Genomic DNA, 17272 nt, shown 5'->3' on the forward strand with positions numbered 1-17272 from the left:
TTATTATTTATATTTTTCAAAGTTTTGTTAAGGAATAATTCAGCTTAAACAATATCAGATCTTTAATGTATCAGGGCCAAATTGTTTCATTTGCTCAGTCTACATTTGACCACTGCACATTTTGTCAATATTTTTGAGCAGATTAATTAATAGAATGCATTTTTCTTTATAGCCAACCTCATAGAGACTGGCTTGGAACAGATGAAACATGTTTATACAGAACTGAATCTAGCTTCCTTGAAACTTGGAAAAGCAATCCAAAGAAAAAGGGTATTTTACTATATTGATATAAAAATTGTTGAATATCTGATGTTCTTCCTATCCATTTTATATCTTTGTTTTGTACAAATGAGTTAGGTTTTAATAGCCTGGGGATGATGGGAATCCAACACCTCTGGAAAAACAGTATGCTCCTTCTTTAGAATTTTTTTTTGGGGGGTAGCATCTTGTATCATCATCATTGGATGGAAATGGTGGTTTGGGATGATGGGAGTTGTGGTTCACTATTTCTGGAGGGTTGCAGTTGCCATATAATTATTAATAATGCTTCCTTAAGAATTATGTTGCGCTCTGGAACTTCTCATCTTGTAGCATTACCCAGATATGATACCTTGATTTCAAATGTTTTATTTTCAAAAGAGTGCATGTTCAAGCTTGCATTTGATTCTGAGTATCAAGTACCAAAGGTTACATTGTGGGGCAAATGCTTTGAAAAACAGAAATAACAGATGGTACAGAAGATGCTTATAATCTTACCTACTACTTCACCTAGGTGGCCTTCTAAGGTAGGCTTGAAAATACCGTATTTTCCCGTATAAGACTACCCCTCTTCCAATGCACACCAAATAAAAATTAAAAAACATCAGATTTGATTTTAATATGGTAATTTTAATTCAAATGCTTATGACATGCAGGTACTTAGTAGGAAAACTGTCACTTATAAACATAAGGCTGTTTGTCATCAAACATGTAAACATAAAACAGTGCAAGTGGATTAAACTTTTCCTAATTCACTCTAAAGCTTTCCCTGCGCAGACCAAATGGGAGATCCGCTCCAGGTTTTCCAGCCAGCCCGCCCAGTTCCTGAGTCAAATGTGTCCTTAGAGCTAAGCAGCTGCTCTGGCTGCTGCATTCCCCACCTGCCTTTCAAGTAGGGATAGACTGCAGCTGCTCTTCAACTTTAGAAGGAAAGACGCCCAGACCCCAGCCTGTAAAAAATCACAGACTGCAGCTTCTTCTCCAATTGGTCCCGCTTTCCCTGCGCAGACCAAATGGGAGATCCGCTCCAGGTTTTCCAGCCAGCCCTGTTCCTAAAGTTTCAGCACCCGGCGTCTAAGACAACCCCTGACTTTTGAGAAGATTTTCATGGGTTAAAAAGTCGTCTTATACGCCAGAAAATACGGTAAGTGGAAAAAGCACAGAATCTGCCTGGAGGGCAGTCAGGCATGGAAAAGTTAAGCAGCCTCTCCCCCTGCTTTATATTATATTGTATCAGCAATCAAGGGCTGGCTGGAAATATTTACATAGTGTTTTATTTTCCTAAATCTTACACAGTATCAAGTATCCAGCTTCAGAGGGAAAAGAAGAGGGATGGACGAAATCACTTATCTTAAGGGCATATATTAAAATCTTGCACACCTCACTTTCAAAATTCTCATATTGATTATATGACTGTCTAAATCGACATATAAGATGCTTATTACAAAGTATATCTGTCAATAAATAGGCTCTTATTGAAAAAGGGGGTAGATAAGTGGGTGAGAGTAGTTATTATTTTAACTGAATATCTTCTGATTCCCTTTAAAACATAACTTGCTAATTAACATTTCTCAACTGGTACATGCAACCACGTGAAATGATTAGAATACCATTCCACCCAATCTGCCTCTGTGTACATTTTAATCAGTTATTTTGTAGCCTTTGTTCAAAGAGAAATGATGAATCCTAGTTGGATGGATATGCGATCGTGTTATGTCAACCAGTCTTTGTAGATGGTATTCAATATTTTAATTTTAAATTTGGTGTAATTAGAAAAGTCTTTATCTTAATATGTACTTGTATAATTATGTCAATAGAAAGAGCTGATCTCTGGTGAGCCATTTACAATGAGGGTATTTATATTGTTCCATTCATTGTATTGCTTTAGTTCCTTTCTTTTTAATGCTCTTTCGAAAGCAAATTCTTTTATTATCAACCAGTAGATTTGCTCTGGTTGAGAATATAACATCCAAAATAGATCTTGGGTAGCATCTATCTTTCTTTATGCAGGATGGAATTGTCTCTTTCTGTTTTGTATGGCCACTAAACTTCAAAGAGGTTTCCCCCCCATGAAAGACAAATACTATTTTCTTGATACTGGGACTGTCCATGCTTGGTTAAATTCATTAAGATTAAGTTTAAGATTAAGATAACCTTTATTGTCATTTTTCTGTTTACACAATGGCACACATTAAAATGAAATTCGGATGCCCGCTCTTGAAAGAAAAAAAACCCACCATCACCAAACAATGTAACCATCCCAAGGATAACAATAATAATACAATAACATCAGCAGCATCCATAAGTGCCACGTTATACAAAATGATGGCAAAACGTACATACTTGCATAAACCATACTCCATTTTGAACACATAACAGAAAAAAGAGTCTTGAGAGTTAACAAGGTTGATACTATATGGTATAAAGCTATTACAGAATCTAGCTTTTTCTGTAGAAGCAAGTAGGACTGTATGTGTCATATGAACCAGATTCTGCTTGTATATTGATCTAAATCAATTTTTTGTTCTACCAGGAAGACAGCCTCAGCAGAGAATTAAAACTTGCCATGCAGCTCCTAAGAAATTCTTTCTTTCGAAATGAATCCTGCAAAGTAAGAGACAAGGGAAATGTCTAATCCCTCAGCTAAAATGTGCTGAAGGTCTGTCTTGTCAGGGATGTTTCCAATATTGGGAACAATATACTTACCACCTTCTCTTTTCACTTTCTGCTAAACCAACTGTTTATAGATGCCTAGCATCTGGGTAGCAATGGTGATGGAAATGAATTATTTAGAAATGCAAAGAAAAACAATTGACACACTTATTTTATATATCTTCCAGATTGTGATTTATCTTCCAGATTGTGTCATAATAACTGTTCAGGGATATGCAGAGGGTTGAGGATGTGAACAATGGTTGGGTCCCTTGTTTTATTTTAATATAACTGAACTTTTATTCGTGCAACTACGTGAAATAATTAGAATGCCATTGGGATTCCTATGTTTATTGTGAGGCATTAGGTTAAACAATTGCTTTTTATGTCACAAGAGGAAATAATGTTTTCTCCTAAGGTGTAATATTTACAGCTCTATTTTTACCTTTCCAACTTGGGCCCTGTCCAGATGCATAGATTCCAACTCCCAAAATTGTCAGTTCATCAAAGTTGACATGTTTTTGGAGGATGTGGAGGTTGGAAAATAGCCCTCTGTGGTCAATGAGTCCTTAGATTTTGCATTGGCTTCACAATCACATTTATAAAAGCTCTTTCAGTATTGCAACATCTTCTCGTTATTTGACAGGCAGCAGCCCTTGGAACTCATCTCATTTCTATTTTGCATTCTTTGTGGCCTTGGCTTCTAATGGATGATTCCTTGATGCAAGTAGCATTGCATTTGCTGTGTGTCTATACTGCAAACTATCCTTCTGGTGAGTGACGCTTCAATCATTGCTGCATGTGGCAGGTGACCATTAAAGTTGAAAGAAAGAAAGAAAAGAAAGAAAGGAATGTAATTAGAGTTAGTCGTTCTTCAAAACTCACTATTTCAGGTCCTTGTGTTACACAAATGATAGTTCTGTCCCCCTCCCCCATTTTATTATAGCTCATCCTATTTAGCAACTGATTCATGCAGCGACCATTTGCAGTTATGATGATGATGATGATGATGATGGAAAATTTAGGGTTAGGTTTAGGGGCAGGTCTGTCAAGCAAAGGAAAGCTGAAGGAAGATTGTAGCACGGTTGCAGTTTCACTTTGCTTAACAACCAAGTTGTCAGTTCCAGTTGTGGTCACTAAAGGAGGACTCTGTATTCCAACAGAAATGGGAACACTCATGCCTCACTACCTCTGTAAGCAGTTGACTGTAGATGTGCACATGTGAGAGAGAAAGAGTTACTATTCACTTTTTCTTCCATGCATTTATTCTTTCCCTCTTAGCAAATATATTCCTTTTCTATTAAGGTTGGCATAAAGTACCACAAAGAATTATTTACTGTTCGCATGTTAAAATTTCTTAATATTTACATGGCTACACTTGTTGAGAGATGCAGGCACTTGATGACAGCATCTGACTGCACTAACATTTCATTTGAAAGAAAATAATTTTCCTTAGTTAATTATGGTACAGGGTTTTTTTTTAATAAATCGGGGGCTAAGGTGGGTGGATAGTTCATGAATCTTCTGTAGCTACAGAATGTGAATAATCTTAGTTCAACTATTCACAGTAATTCGTAATAGAAATTACATGTTAGCAGTGTTCTGTGTAGGAAATTTTGCAAGTTCTTTTGTGGAAGTATATCGACAAAAAAAAGTAATAGAAGAGAGTACAAAATTTAATCCAAAGCATGATGAAATATAATGAAAAGCAAATGAGTTTGTATTTAAAAATAGCTTTGGAACTCTTTATGAATACCTTCATTCCTCTGCATAGAAAAACTGAAAAGGTTAATGTGTGCATCATTATAGACATAGTGTTAATTTCCTCAATTTCATAAAAGTTGAATTCAATTTAAATTATATTCTATTTTAAATTATATATCTGTATGACAATCTAAATAATTTCTGCATGTCCAAGGTTGTACATGTCCATGGAATGTTTTTGTTTTCAGGCAACAGCAATTGCACTATTTGTCACAACACAAGTTACTCTCTTTAAACTGAGACTATATTCGAAAGTGGCTTTTACTGTGGTGTAATATATTCCAACAAAAAGCTCCATCAGTTCCATTACACACATCAAATCCTTGGAAATGCTTCTACTAGATTTTTGGGTTATAGCCATGGCTAAAATCTGTGCCTGCAAACCAAATGTATTCCTCCCTCAAACTTGTAGCTACAAACTTGTAGCTACAAGTTCCTTGTAGCTACCAGCAAATACCTATCCTGTATAAAAATACACCAGTGAGAAGTCATTAATAGTAGAGAAGCTTTCATATTTTGCTATCACTTGACTCAGAATTTGAACCTGAATGATTTCACTTGAAAGAGCAGGCAAGCATTATAACCCCTAAATTCATCTCTAGCTTGGATCTTTTAAACTGATCACTAAAAAAAAGTCAACTCCCATGCATCTTTAAGTCTCCAAATATCCACTACTTAACTTTTCTGGTAACATCCAGAAATGTGTTAAAGTATGAAAATGCTGGTTTAAAAGAAGTAGGAACTCATGCCAGATATTTTGATTTCTTGTCATTCCAAAACTGATGTCAGAGATTATTACACGTCTTACTGCATGGCTTAATATATGCCATATTCTTCAAAATATTACACATTACTTTAAAACGCATCATAATAGGCTTCTAATGTCTGGATTTCCATCATTAGATGATGTAAAATTATTCGTATTATGTTTTGGCATTGTTTTATGAAGATGAATGATCAAGCCCTTGGTGGATGTGTCTTCATAGATCATGTTATGCCAGTGAGTTCTATCACTTTATGTTTTAAAGAAGAAAGCGCTTATTTCTACACATCTTTTAATCATCATGAATCATTCCCCTTAATAGTACATTTAGATGATAAATACCAACATGACTATAGATAGAATAGGGCTAGATGAAAGAGCTAGAGATGAGAGCGGGTGAGAAAACAAAAGGAATATCCTGCTTGGAAAAATGCAAATGATGGAATCTAAAATGAGGGAACCGATGATTTATAACTGTAGATTTTTCTCAATTGATTACTTTTAAAACAAACAAAAAAATAGTGCAGGTTGAGAGAAATGAATACACATGAAAGGGATTGAACTATGCATAAACAATTTATTTCCTGTAAACATGGATATAAGAGAAAGAAATGGATTTCATATGAGAAAAAGCTTGAAACAAGATTCTTTTGTTTAATCAACATTGTACTCCTGTAACGGTTGATAAAACAAAGTATGTTCTGTGATATTGAATGGTTTATATTAGTTTTGTTGAGTTCTTAGATGCTTTCTTAAGCTTGGTTGTTTGCTTGCAGACATTTCATTACACACTATATAAAAAAAATGTGAGTGTGCACTGATGATATCACCTAGTTGAAACATCTTGAAACATATGCAGGCTCACAAAGCATCAAGAATTCCATAGTTTAATCCTGAGGAAAAAATACTTTTTTTATATGGGTTTTTTGAAGGTTTTTTTAAAATCATAATTTTAAGGTGGAATGAAGGTTTTTGAAAACTGTAATTTTAACATGGAATGAGATTGTTTACCTGCAAGCAGGCCACTTAATATAAAAGTTCTCTCCCCCCCCGCCCCTCATATTTACCTGTAATAATATTTTGATTTTTAAAGGCTGTGCTTCTCTTTGTGTGGCAAGTAGCAGCTTCTGCCCTTTCCAGACAACCCAAAGAACTGTAGCTGGGAACTCACTTATGCATAACATTATGAAGTTAGCAACCCAAACTCTGTCTGAGAACGGCATCATTCAGCAGATGACTTTTAATCTTCTGGCAAATCTGGTTATATCTCCAGACTGTAAAGGTCTCCTTCAGAAGGTAAGCATTCAATGTTCTGAATATACTGATAAAATTCAGGAAGTGGTTTTGGTTTTGTTCAGTCTCAGGGAAGATGTTAAGATAATCTGAGTCAAACAAAAAATTGTGAATGGAAGACAGGCTTATAATAAACAATTATAGTGCAAGCAAACACAAAGCCCATGGAACACAATTATGTGTGTGTGTACATGCATTCATATGTAAGTATATGTAGATATTGCATCTGTGGATTCTTCATGAATCATCTTTCTTACCTTTGAATACTCAATTTTCTCAATTGTAGAGATTATTACTGCAATGTTTGCTCACTTGTAGTTCCTGATTAAAGATATAAATATAAGTATGTATTATTATGTATAGTTTTTCATCACTGATTTCTGTGAAAGAAGCTTGCAGATATTATCACATCCAAATACATGTTTTTATCAGCCAGATTACTGGCCGATAAAAGAGTAACAGAAAAACTGTCTTGTCTGTTCTGTTTTTTAGTTAATATTTCTGCTTCTTAGCACAGCAAAAGTTTCATTCCTGCATGTTTAATGTAAGCATCTTGGCATTGTTTGTACATGACTTACGCTTTAGGGATAAATTGTATGCATTGTCAGTATAATTTGTCATATGTCAGAAGAGCCTTTTGCAGGGGAAATATTTCCTCTGTTCTTTGCTTCTTTTCTTCATGACAGGGTGGTTATCCTGAAATGAAATTGTGGACTAAAGCTCTCCCCAGAAATGATTGGTTGTGTTGAGGCAGCAATTCTTCCTTGAATGGCAAAGTCACTTCCTACATATGTCAGAAAATTTCCCAAAGGCCTTTGTCAATAAGACAGTGTCTGTTCCCAGCTTGCCACTTTATTTTTAAAGCTCCCAGTGCAAGGCATGAGCTCTGCTCTTTTTGTAAAAACCCAAACCACAGGTTTCTGTATGGGTATAAATAATATCGTGCCATAGATAATTCTCTTCCCCAGTTTACGATTACGATTATAATTATGATTATGACATCAGGAAGGAAAGAGCATGGGGGAACCAACAAGATAGTGGTTGTTAATGTTTTGTTGTTATAGCTGCTAACTCTGATGGAAGTGGGCTGGCCATGGAAAGAGATGACACCATCAAGCCCCAGAGCCGTTGTGTCTTCTCCTCAGATTGGGCACACCAACTGGGGAAGGCAGATCCTCACCCTTTGTTTTTTCTCACCACCTTTTTCCATTTGGATAGAAACGTTGTCTAAAAAGTTAAAGCTACCCTGATGAAAAGGAATGGGGACAATTGCACTAGCTTTTGAGTGTGTGGGATTGATTGAGATGTTACATTTATATTTTGCAATATAGAATACTGCAAAACACTGCGAGTGTGTGTGTGTGTGTGTGTGTGTGTGTGTGTGTGTGTGTGTGTCTGAGAGACAGAAAGAGAGCCTGGCACTATGTATTTAAAAATCAAGTTAACAGATGTATGAGCAATGTAAGTAGTAAAGCAGTAAATCATTAGATGACAAGGTGTTTTTTAAAGAAAAAATCATCTAAGTGCTTTAAATTGAAAAGATGCAGTGCTGGGAGAATTAAAAGGTTCTTTGCTAGTCTTGAAAGGAGCAATGTAAGAGCTTCCTGTAAGAGGCGACAACCATTGCTAGAAATAATGAATTAGATTTAGAATTCCATAATAATGCAGACTATTAATATTTTCATCACTAACTCAGAAATGACTGAATTATTTCCTATCAGTGCTTTTATTTTGGATAATTCATTCCTTCCTTCCTTCCTTCCTTCCTTCCTTCCTTCCTTCCTTCCTTCCTTCCTTCCTTCCTTCCTTCCTTCCTCTACCTTACCCTACCCTACCCTACCCTACCCTACCTGCAGTTAGAAAGTGAACTTTGCACAACCACTCTCATAACTGCTTTATATTTGGTCTGTAACCTTGGGTAATAAAATTATGTGGAAACCTATTTCATTTCATTTATATCCATCTAGCATTTGGAATAGCTGATAGATGGAACAAATATTTGGGTTGCTTTTTTATTTTCTAGCAGAAAAAGTTGTTGATCAAATGGCTTGTGTGCAAGAAATCCCTTGGTTCAGCTTTTGGCAGCTCCAAGTAGAAAGAGCTAGGACATATTGAAAGGCCAGTGAATTGCTTGTAGTTTGATGGAGCAGTTGCCTGTCTGCATAGCTTTTCCTGACAGCAGCTTAAGATACATGTTTATATCTGAAGGAAGTTTCCTTTTGGAGGCTTTTAAATTAATTAAGGGATGTTTAATTTCACATGTCTGACAGGCTCAGAACACATCTATTCCTGAAGATAGCTGGCCTTAAATATCTACAGGAAGCATCTGGCAATGTAGAACTTCTACATTTTGTGTATCGTTAAGTTTTTTCTGTAGTAGGAATAGGCAACAATTTTATGCACAGTTGCAGAAACTATAACGGGGTCTGTTTGCAGCACGAGTATATGTGATGGCTTTTATATATCCCAATGCTCTTTTGCCTGTGGTCAGCTTTTCCTAGCCAAAAAAATCTTCCAGAAATGTACTTCCTTTTCCTAAAGACTTTGTGCAAGCTCTTCAAAGGTCTTGTAGCACACCGGAGTTTCCATGCTGTCTCTCCCCTTAGGGAAAGTATTTCTTAAACTTAAATGTTTCTCTGACAAATTGTTATATTGTGCATAGGAAAAAAAAATACTGTATTTTGCAGGGGGAAAAAAATCTTAAATTGTTTTTACATCCTGTGTATGATTCTTTGACACCTGACTTTTTTTTTGTTTTCACATAGGTATTAGTTATTATTAAAATAAAAGTGACAGAATGTGCTTTGTATACAACTTTATAAATAATCCATCTGATTCTAGTTATATTTCCAGATTACTATAAAGTGATTGAAGACAGAGTTTATAAATGGCATTGTTTAAATTGCTTGGAAAAAGTGATCTATTTTCAAGTATTGTTAAAATATTCTTAGTTATAAAAGGACTAAGGCCTTTTTGTATAGGCCAGGATTTTCAGTTGAAGTTCTGACTAGTGTGAGACAGAAATGAGGACTTAGTTCTCCTCAGATGTTCCTGAACTATAGTTCCCAATATCCGTTGCCACCAACTAGCCAGGTTGTTGGATGTTCCAGTTTAGCAACACCTAGAACACCGGAAGTTCCTCATCTCCAACATTGGGAACAAAACATGTTACAAGTCAGAAGGATAACTCAGAATAAAGGGAACTAATCTATTCAAATGTAACAAAATTTCTAGTTGAATGTCTTATTCAATATTGAGGGGTCCTTGGTGTTCTCCGAGTTTGGTTGTTTTCTTGCAGACATTTCATTACCCAAACTGATGTTGAACTCTAATTTGGGTAATGAAACTTCTGCAAGAAAACAACCAAGCTCAGAGAGTACCAAGGACCCCTTATTTCGATCCTGAGCTACAAATATTCTCCTTTATTGGTTATTCAGTATTTCCAGAGGTGAGAAGTAACATGTTTTGTTAATGGATTGTGAAAAATAATTTCTTAATAACCATGCATTTTCTCCTGTCCTACTTTAGAATAATTTTCTACAGAATTTTTTGTCACTATCATTGCCAAAAGGAGGAAATAAAAGCCTCAGCATGCTGGCTATTGCTTGGATAAAATTCTTACTGAATTTATCATTTGGAGAAGATGGACAGCAAATGATTGTTAAATTGAATGGTGGCTTGGATCAACTTGTAGAGATGGCCAAATATAAACACAGAAGCAATCCATACATGATCCTTCTGATTCTGCACAATATCTGCTTTAGTCCAGCCAACAAACCCAAGATACTGGCAAATGGTAAATACCTATTATCTGGCTTTAAGCCATTCTTCCCAACTAAGGGCTTTTAAGACATACAGTATGAGATGACAACTATCCAAGTTATTGGGTTGAGAAAAGGTGGAGCTAGAGCTTACTATATAATTTCAGGCTTAGAACTACAATGCTACAATAGAAAACCCCACATATACTTATGAACACTTGTTCATAATTCAGATAAGATCCAGTTTTAGGATCAGGGAATCCTAGATTTTCTTTGCCCAACTATTCTGGTAGACCAGACATGTCAAACAGAAGGCCCGGGGGACGGATCCGGCCCGCAAAGTGGTTTCATGTGGCCCACAAAGCCATCCTGGAATCAGTGAGGGAACGGCCCCCACTGCCTTGGCCCTGGCCCAGAGACCCTCCTCCTGCCAGACACCCTCAGATCTGTCCCACTCCTGCCCAGGCCCCCATAGGCACCCTTGATGCGAACGATGTAGAGCTGGCCACGCCCACCCAGTAGGCCATACACACGCTAGCCACACCCACCCAGTAGGCCACGCCCACCCTGGCCACACCCACCCGGACCCCTGAGGGCAACCACAATGCTGATGCGGTCCTCAATGAAATTGAGTTTGACATCCCTGTGGTAGACTATTACACAAGATTTTTAGCAAGGTGTCCTCTTCATCACTGAACATATCTTGAAGGTGAGAAGGAGGAAAGAAAGACCTATAAATAAAGACAGCGGATAGGAAAATGTAAAGTGCTGGCCAAGAAAGGAAAGATTTTATTATCCAGTTACAAAATCTTTTTTAAAGATAGCTAAATTGAAGGACAGTCTAATTGATGTTCTGAACAAAATAATAGTGCGATAGAAGGTAATTTTTGGAGGCACAATCACAAAGCTTGCATGAAAGCAGAATTATAGGATTTATTTTAATAGAACAGATAATACTTATCAGTGCCTGAATATATAATAAATGTAATAGTAAATGTAGAATATGTGCAATATAGAATATTTATAGTATAATTAGCACGAAAAGGTAGCCAGTAATTTAAGTCTTGAAAGCTTGGCATTATTTCATACATTTAAGCTTATTCTTTACAACTTTTAATAGGGATCTGCAGCAGCCTAAATATAAAGGGGGAAAGGTGATCCATGGAATACCTCTGGCCATCTTTTTAAACAAGCTGGAAAAGCTGCCAACTGATGCTGCATACACACACCCCTGTGTGTTCCATATCACCTTTTCTCCTTCCCGTCAGGATCACTGTGAACTGTCTTTTTTAATACCACTACAACAGAAGAAGCTATTGTATAGAAGTTACTTGAAATGAAATTTGTTGTGACTTATATAAATGTAATATATATCACAGGAAGTGGGAAATTACTCACAAGAATGCATTGGAGAAATTGGAACTGTGGTATAATAGCCTTTAGATAGATACATGTGCGGTCTTTTGTCTTCCTCCTAGATAAAGCTGTTGCATTGCTATCTGCCTGTCTGGAAGGTAATAGCCCTGCAGCTCAGAGAATAGGAGCATCTGCAATTTGGGCTTTGCTTCACAATTATCAGAAGGTTAGTATTTTAAAGGCTTGCGGATTCTATTTCTGATGTGTGCATACATAAGTACTGCAATTTTCAATTAGGCACTAATCTCTTAGTTCGCATGTGTATAATAATACATACACAAATACATGAGTCTCTGTACATATATAAGCACACTTCCACCTAGCCTACATTTTCATAACATGATTGCCATTGAATATAATTGTGAAATCCTTGACAAAATCAAAGAATGTAAGAGTTGGAATGGTCCAGTGGCATCTGGAGCAAACTGCAGGGTTGAAATGATGACACACATGTGATGATGATATGACAGAAATACCCTGTTATGTGTGTACTCACACCCCAACATCCGAAACAAGTGCATAAATTGCAGCATACATCATATGCATATGATAACAGAATAACAGTGTTGGAAAGGACCTTAGAGGTCTTCTAGTCCAACCCCCTGCCCAGTCAGGAAACCCTATACCATTTCAGATAAATGGTTGTTCAATCTCTTCTTAAAAACTTCCAGGGTCGAAGCGCTCACAACTTCTGGAGGCAGGTTGTTCCAGTGATTAATTGTTGTATCAGGAAATTTCTCCTTAGTTCTAGGTTGCTTCTCTCTTTGGTTAGTTTCGATCCATTGCTTCTTGTTCTGCCTTCAGGTGCTTTGGAGAATAGCTTGACTCCCTCTTCTTTGTGGCAACCCCTGAGATATTGGAACACTGCTGTCTTGTCACCTCTGGTCCTTCCTTTCATTAAACGAGACATATCCAATTCCAACAACCGTTCTTCATATGTTTTAGCCTCCAGTCACCTAATCATCTTTGTTGGTCTTCTCTGTACTCTTTCTAGAGTTTGAACATCTTTTTTATATTGTGGCGATCAAAACTGGATGCAGTATTCCAAGTGTGGCCTTACCAAGGTGCTATAAAGTGGAATTAACATGTTATGTGATCTTGAGTCTCTCTCTCAGTTAATGCAGCCTAGGACTGTGTTGGCATTTTTGGCAACTGCAGCACACTGCTAGCTCTTATTTAAGTGATTGTCCATTAGGACTCCAAGATCCCTCTCAGAATTACTACTATTGAGCCAGGTACCCCCCCCCCTATACTATACCTGTACATTTGGTTTTTCTTGCCTAAGTGTAGAACCTTACTTTTTTACCATTGAATTTCATTTTGTTAGATAGGGCCCAGTGTTCAAGTCTATCAAGATCCTTCTATATTTTAAGCTTATCTTCTGGAGTGTTGCCGATTCCTGCCAACTTGGTGTCATCTGAAAATTCCGCTTAATACATCAGGAATTGATGATGTCATGTATCTGCTATTAGCCCTTTCTCACCTCTTGACTAATCTAAGACAGTGCTGCAGTCAGTCAAGAACATACTATTTAAAATCTTTGAAAATTGTTTTGGTTCTTCAGTATAAGTAAACTGGATTTTTTAAAAAAAGGAAAATTAGTCTCTTTCTCTCTCTCTTTGTATTTATATTTGCTGGGTTCAAATGTTTATTATAAAAAGGTCACAGCAATTAATTTTTTTTATGTAATCCATGAAAGCACATCATCTTTCCCTGAATGTAGATCTGGCCAATAAGCTGCTCTTTTCTTCCAAGAATTTCAAGTCTTGTGTCCCCCCCCCCCCCGGTCTGTTTTCCATTCATTCTCTCTTAAGGAATTTCTAACTCTGCTGTCTCTTCTTCAGCAATTTCTTACAAAAAAAAAAGAAGACTGCCAATATTCTGTTACACACCATACCTCAAAAAGAAAAAGAAAAAACACCCAAGCGTCACAGTCTTCTCTGGCATTCAAGATGGAAAAAGCACAGGTCACTAGTCCCTTAAAATTACTTATTGCATAACAATAAGATTATGGCTGTGGGTTCAAGATAATTAAAGCTCCATCAAGGCTTTAATAGGTGATAAGAGGTCTAGCCTATTCTGCAGCTTTGCTGTTGTATTTCTCTCACTTTCTACAACCATTTCTCATTACTGAATGTCAAAGTCCAGGCTCGACTTTGTCTGGTTTACACTAGAGCTGGAAGCTTGAAGATGTGTGGACTTCAATTCCCAGAATTCCGCAGCCAGCAATGCTGGCTGGGGTATTCTGGGAGTTGAAGTTTACACATCTTCAGGTGGCCAAGGTTAAAAAAACACTGCATCAGAGGATGATAGCAATCTCCTTTCGTATTCATTTTTCTTATTCCTACATTCCTGTTCTGAATATGAAACTCTTACCATTGTAAATGATCATTAGAATGAGTCTGATTAAACCATATATTTTTCTTTTCCATCTCATAAAAACACTTTTCCTTTGCGCTAAGTTTCTGCATTATACTTTCATTCAGCAAATTAAAATGGATATAACACAGCATAAGACTATCTTTAAAACACAGTGTTTGTTACTATATATAAAAAAATAGCCTATGCTTGTTCTGGAATTTTAGGCTGATTATAATGCAGGCTCATATTCAATAGGGAACATTCTGTTATGCTGAGCATTGCAAACAGCTATCTTTGAAAAAAAAAAAGCTTATTTTTATTGTGTTATTTCACAGAAACTGTTTTTTTCCTCCTGCTCTACCCCCCCTGCCACCAATCAAACAATTCACAGAAGTACCTTCATGTTTTGCATTCTTAAGTTTTTCTGAATGTCATAGCTTCATGGCCTGCTGCCAAGGAAGGAGTAAAACGAAGAAATGATTTGAAAAGCATCAATGCAGGGGGAATTAACAAACATTGAATTCTTCTCTTTTTTTTGTGCTACAGGCAAAAGTGACTTTGAAGAATCCATCAATAAAAAGAAGGGTGGATGAAGCTTTTATGTCAGGAAAGAAATGTATGTTATTAACAAGTTTGGTTTCCATCTTAAATAAATAGCATTCGATATGCGAATATGTGTTTAATTTTTAACTTTGCCCAAGAATACGACACTGCGAATTCATGGGGAGGGAGGGGGTCAGATAGGCAGGGAGATATTCTCAAAGGAAAAGGCAACTTTCTAAAAAGTTTTATGAGTTCTGGATATTACTTTTTTAAAGTCTGTTTGCTTGGGTAGAGGGATAGAGAGAAATACATATGATTTGGAAATTACGTTTTGGGGGAAATGGCACTAGAATGTCCTACAGGCAAGATGTTAGTGGGATGGGGAATAAGCAAGGAAGTCCAATCATTAGGCCCAAGGTTTTAGCTATAAATTTCGCAATTCTTCAAAGTTAGTAATAAAATGAAAATTGTAGGTGGAATGCACTTATTAGCGATAGGCATCATGATTATCCAGCTGCACTTATTATTCAAGTACAATAACAACAAAAAATGGTTGCTTCCTGGCTCTTGCCAGTGGGTAAGGATCCTATCTGGCAGACAATAAAAATAAAGGAAATTGCCAGGCTAATATCAGCACAGCTGGAAAGTAATTTTGGATAATTCACTAGATAAAAAGCCAATTAAGCTTTCCCCCAAGTTTTTCATGAAAAAAATGTTAAATTGTACTTGAGGAGCTGAATATTACAGATGTTTTCATAGTTTAATGAGATTTTTCTTTACAATATATTGACTAAACTTTTAGAGAAATATAGTCTATAATTAAAAAAACAAAAAAATTGGTGTCTCATGAGCAGATTGTATTTTATATTGAGAGAAATCTGTAATGTTTCCCATGGATATTCTTGAACATTATGATTTGGTTGGTGTATATGCTTTAGAAGTATTTCATCTTCTGAGACACTCTTGATTTATTTTCACATCTCTTTCTTGATTCAGTCATAAAACATTTCAGTAAAAGAAAAAAAAATAAGATATCAAGATAATTATTTCACAAGCCAGCTTGTATAGCCTTCTCTAGAGAACCAATTGTGGATTATCTTGATTTACATCCAAGCTAGTTACAAAGTGAAACAACTATATAGTGAAGCAAAAGAATAACTGATATAATTAGCACAAGCAGTACTCTTATTAAATCATAATGAGTTGTACAGAAGCTTGTGCACACAAACTCAATTTAATGCCTGTGCAAGGAAGAAAATAGAATTTCCATGCATAGAGAAGCTTAATTCTAGGAATAGGATAATTGCCAATTTTTTTAAAAAAAATGTAAGAATTAAGCATGTGTTAAATCCTTTCTATAAAAAATAAACACTTTTTAAAAATGTTAATTTGTGCCCTGTTTCATATACTAAATGTATAATATAATAGAAATCCGTAGTGAGTTAAGAGTTGGCAAACTATGAACAAGTAATGGGATGTTCAGTTGCTGGGATAGCCAAAAGTACTTCTGTTCTAGAACAAATAGATTTCAAACACGAACCATTCTATGTACAATAAAATCTGCATGTTTAGAAACAATATTCTCTAAGTCAGAGGCATCCAATCTTGGCAACTTTAAAAACTTGTGGGCTTCAAGTCCCAGAATTCCCCAGCCAGCTCTGGGAATTGAAGTCCACAGGTCTTAAAGTTGCCAAACTTGGACACCCTTGTTCTAAATGATAGAAGGAAATATCAAATGAGACATTGTTTGGTTAAAGACCAATGTGTTCCTCACCCATTCAAATAGATTTGTAAGGCTCTATGTACTATGTAGGGACGTGGTGGCTCAGTGGGTTAGGATGCTGAGCTTGTCAATCAGAAGGTCGGCAGTTTGGCAGGTCGAATCCCGAGTGCCGCGTAACAGAATGAGCGCCTGTTACTCGTCCCAGCTTCTGCTAACCTAGCAGTTCGAAAGCACGTAAAAATGCAAGTAGAAAAATAGGGACCACTACGGTGGGAAGGTAACAGCGTTCTGTGCCCCTTTGACGTCTAGTCATGCCGGCCACATGACCACGGAGACGTCCTCGGACAAGCGCTGGCTCTTCAGCTTTGAAACGGAGATGAGCACCGGCCCCTAGAGTCGGAAACGACTAGCATGCATGTGCGGGGGAACCTTTACCTGTACCTTTTATGTACTATGTAATATATTGTAACATTGTCTAAATATATTGAATAATCAAGAAAGGCCTGCAGAATGGTGTGGTGCCTCGATTTGAAGTTTAGCATAATCAGATAGGACTAGGGAAAACCAATGTTAGAAACTCTGGAGAAGCATTGCTAGTCAGTGTAGGCATTCCTAGATCTGGTTCAAACTCAGCTGCCTGAATTTGATGAAAAAATGTATTTTAATTTAATATGACTAAATAATGGAATATCAGAACGGTAACTATTCACAACAATGTGACAATGTAAGAGGCTTGGC

The 17272-nt window shown here is 36.6% G+C and overlaps 1 protein-coding gene across 1 annotated transcript in view; it reads left to right on the forward strand.

Moving 5' to 3' along the window:
* Nucleotides 1–17272, forward strand: part of RTTN (rotatin) — a 97514-nt gene that overhangs the window by 79755 nt on the left and 487 nt on the right. The window contains exons 42-48 of the mRNA XM_083358722.1: nt 173–270; nt 2792–2869; nt 3557–3683; nt 6531–6733; nt 10259–10526; nt 11970–12073; nt 14815–14884. Coding sequence (XP_083214848.1) covers nt 173–270; nt 2792–2869; nt 3557–3683; nt 6531–6733; nt 10259–10526; nt 11970–12073; nt 14815–14884 — 948 coding nt within the window. The remainder of the gene's footprint in view (nt 1–172; nt 271–2791; nt 2870–3556; nt 3684–6530; nt 6734–10258; nt 10527–11969; nt 12074–14814; nt 14885–17272) is intronic.

Source organism: Vipera ursinii, assembly GCF_947247035.1.
Source record: "Vipera ursinii genome assembly, chromosome: 3".
NCBI classification, from domain to species: Eukaryota; Metazoa; Chordata; class Lepidosauria; order Squamata; family Viperidae; genus Vipera; species Vipera ursinii.